Raw genomic sequence first — 1,322 nt, forward strand, 5'->3', positions numbered from 1 at the left:
GCTCGAAAACCCACTTGCTTGAGCAATTTTACTTGAAGCTTAGTCAAAATATGACTCGCTCACGCGCTCGCACTTTGGTGTACACATTGTACGAGATATATAAACTAGTACGCAGTACAAATCACTGATATTCTTGTACACGCTAATAACGAATACAAGCATGTACGCTTTCACGGAACTGTGCTGCCCTGTATTGCTGCTAATATATAGTGTCAACACTTTTGCGCGAAAGATTCCCAACAAAAGCCTTAATAGCTGATTCATTCAGAATGACACACCCTTTGTGTTGTCTCAGGTTTGGTCACCAGCTCATTTGCAAACCTCCGCTCTATAGGATTGTGTGCTGATGTGGCAGAGTGGATTATGACCGGTAGGAATGCACTTTCACGCACATTCGGGCTGCTGCATGATATAAGGTAGAGCGAGAGTATCCGTTGCGTGGGATCTGCCAGCAGAATTTCATCACCTAGTAGAACACTCAGCGAACATGCTGCTTGAAACCTTTGCTGCGAAGTGGCGTACGTTGTGTTGTACTCCTGTGCACAGTCCTTTGGCAATCACGAATGAAATACAAAAGCGTTAAAATTGTGTCCACCATGACATTTCCTACGGTGTGTAGAAAATAGATACTAAAAATAATACCAAAATGACACATGAACAAAATACTTTCAGTGTATGCGAATATCGATTCCATGACGTCAAGAGTTAAGACCGTAGCATAGAACAGGTGAAATGACGGAGTTGCCAGATCAATCCATAGGTGTCACCAAAGAACGAATATGGAACTATCAAATCGTAATAGTCTCCTCAAATATATGATGTACAATTCCGATATATTAATCTAAACTTGGGCGGTCAGTTCAACAAACACACACACATACACACGCACCATATATATGTATATATATATATATATATATATATATATATATATATATATATATATATATATATATATATATATATATATATATACATATATATATACATATGCATATACATACGTACATACATACATGCATACATACATACATACATATTCAACTTGCTACTAAGAAGATTCTATGGGTTCGATTTCACGATTCCTAACAGTTTTCTGTGATTTTAGGGTTTAAACGTGTTGTAGCAGCGCAACTGAGTCCTAGATATAGGGGGACTTGTGCCTAATCGGTACAGTTTTGCGAAATCAACGTAGTAGCATTGGTTACACTCATACCACGGGAATATCACAATATACATAAATATATAGACAGCACCATACATATATATATATATATATATATATATATATATATTATATACACACACACACACAATATATA

At 36.7% G+C, this 1,322-nt stretch overlaps 1 protein-coding gene across 1 annotated transcript; it reads right to left on the bottom strand.

The window, feature by feature from the left end:
• Positions 1 to 278: 278 nt before the first annotated feature.
• Positions 279 to 550, bottom strand: SARC_16389 (hypothetical protein; the record flags this gene model as incomplete). Its single annotated transcript, XM_014289503.1, has 1 exon — positions 279 to 550. A coding segment is annotated over one exon (272 nt), but the record flags the coding sequence as incomplete, so codon positions are not given.
• Positions 551 to 1,322: the final 772 nt, after the last annotated feature.

Source organism: Sphaeroforma arctica (genome assembly GCF_001186125.1).
Source record: "Sphaeroforma arctica JP610 unplaced genomic scaffold supercont1.7971, whole genome shotgun sequence".
NCBI classification, from domain to species: domain Eukaryota; class Ichthyosporea; order Ichthyophonida; genus Sphaeroforma; species Sphaeroforma arctica.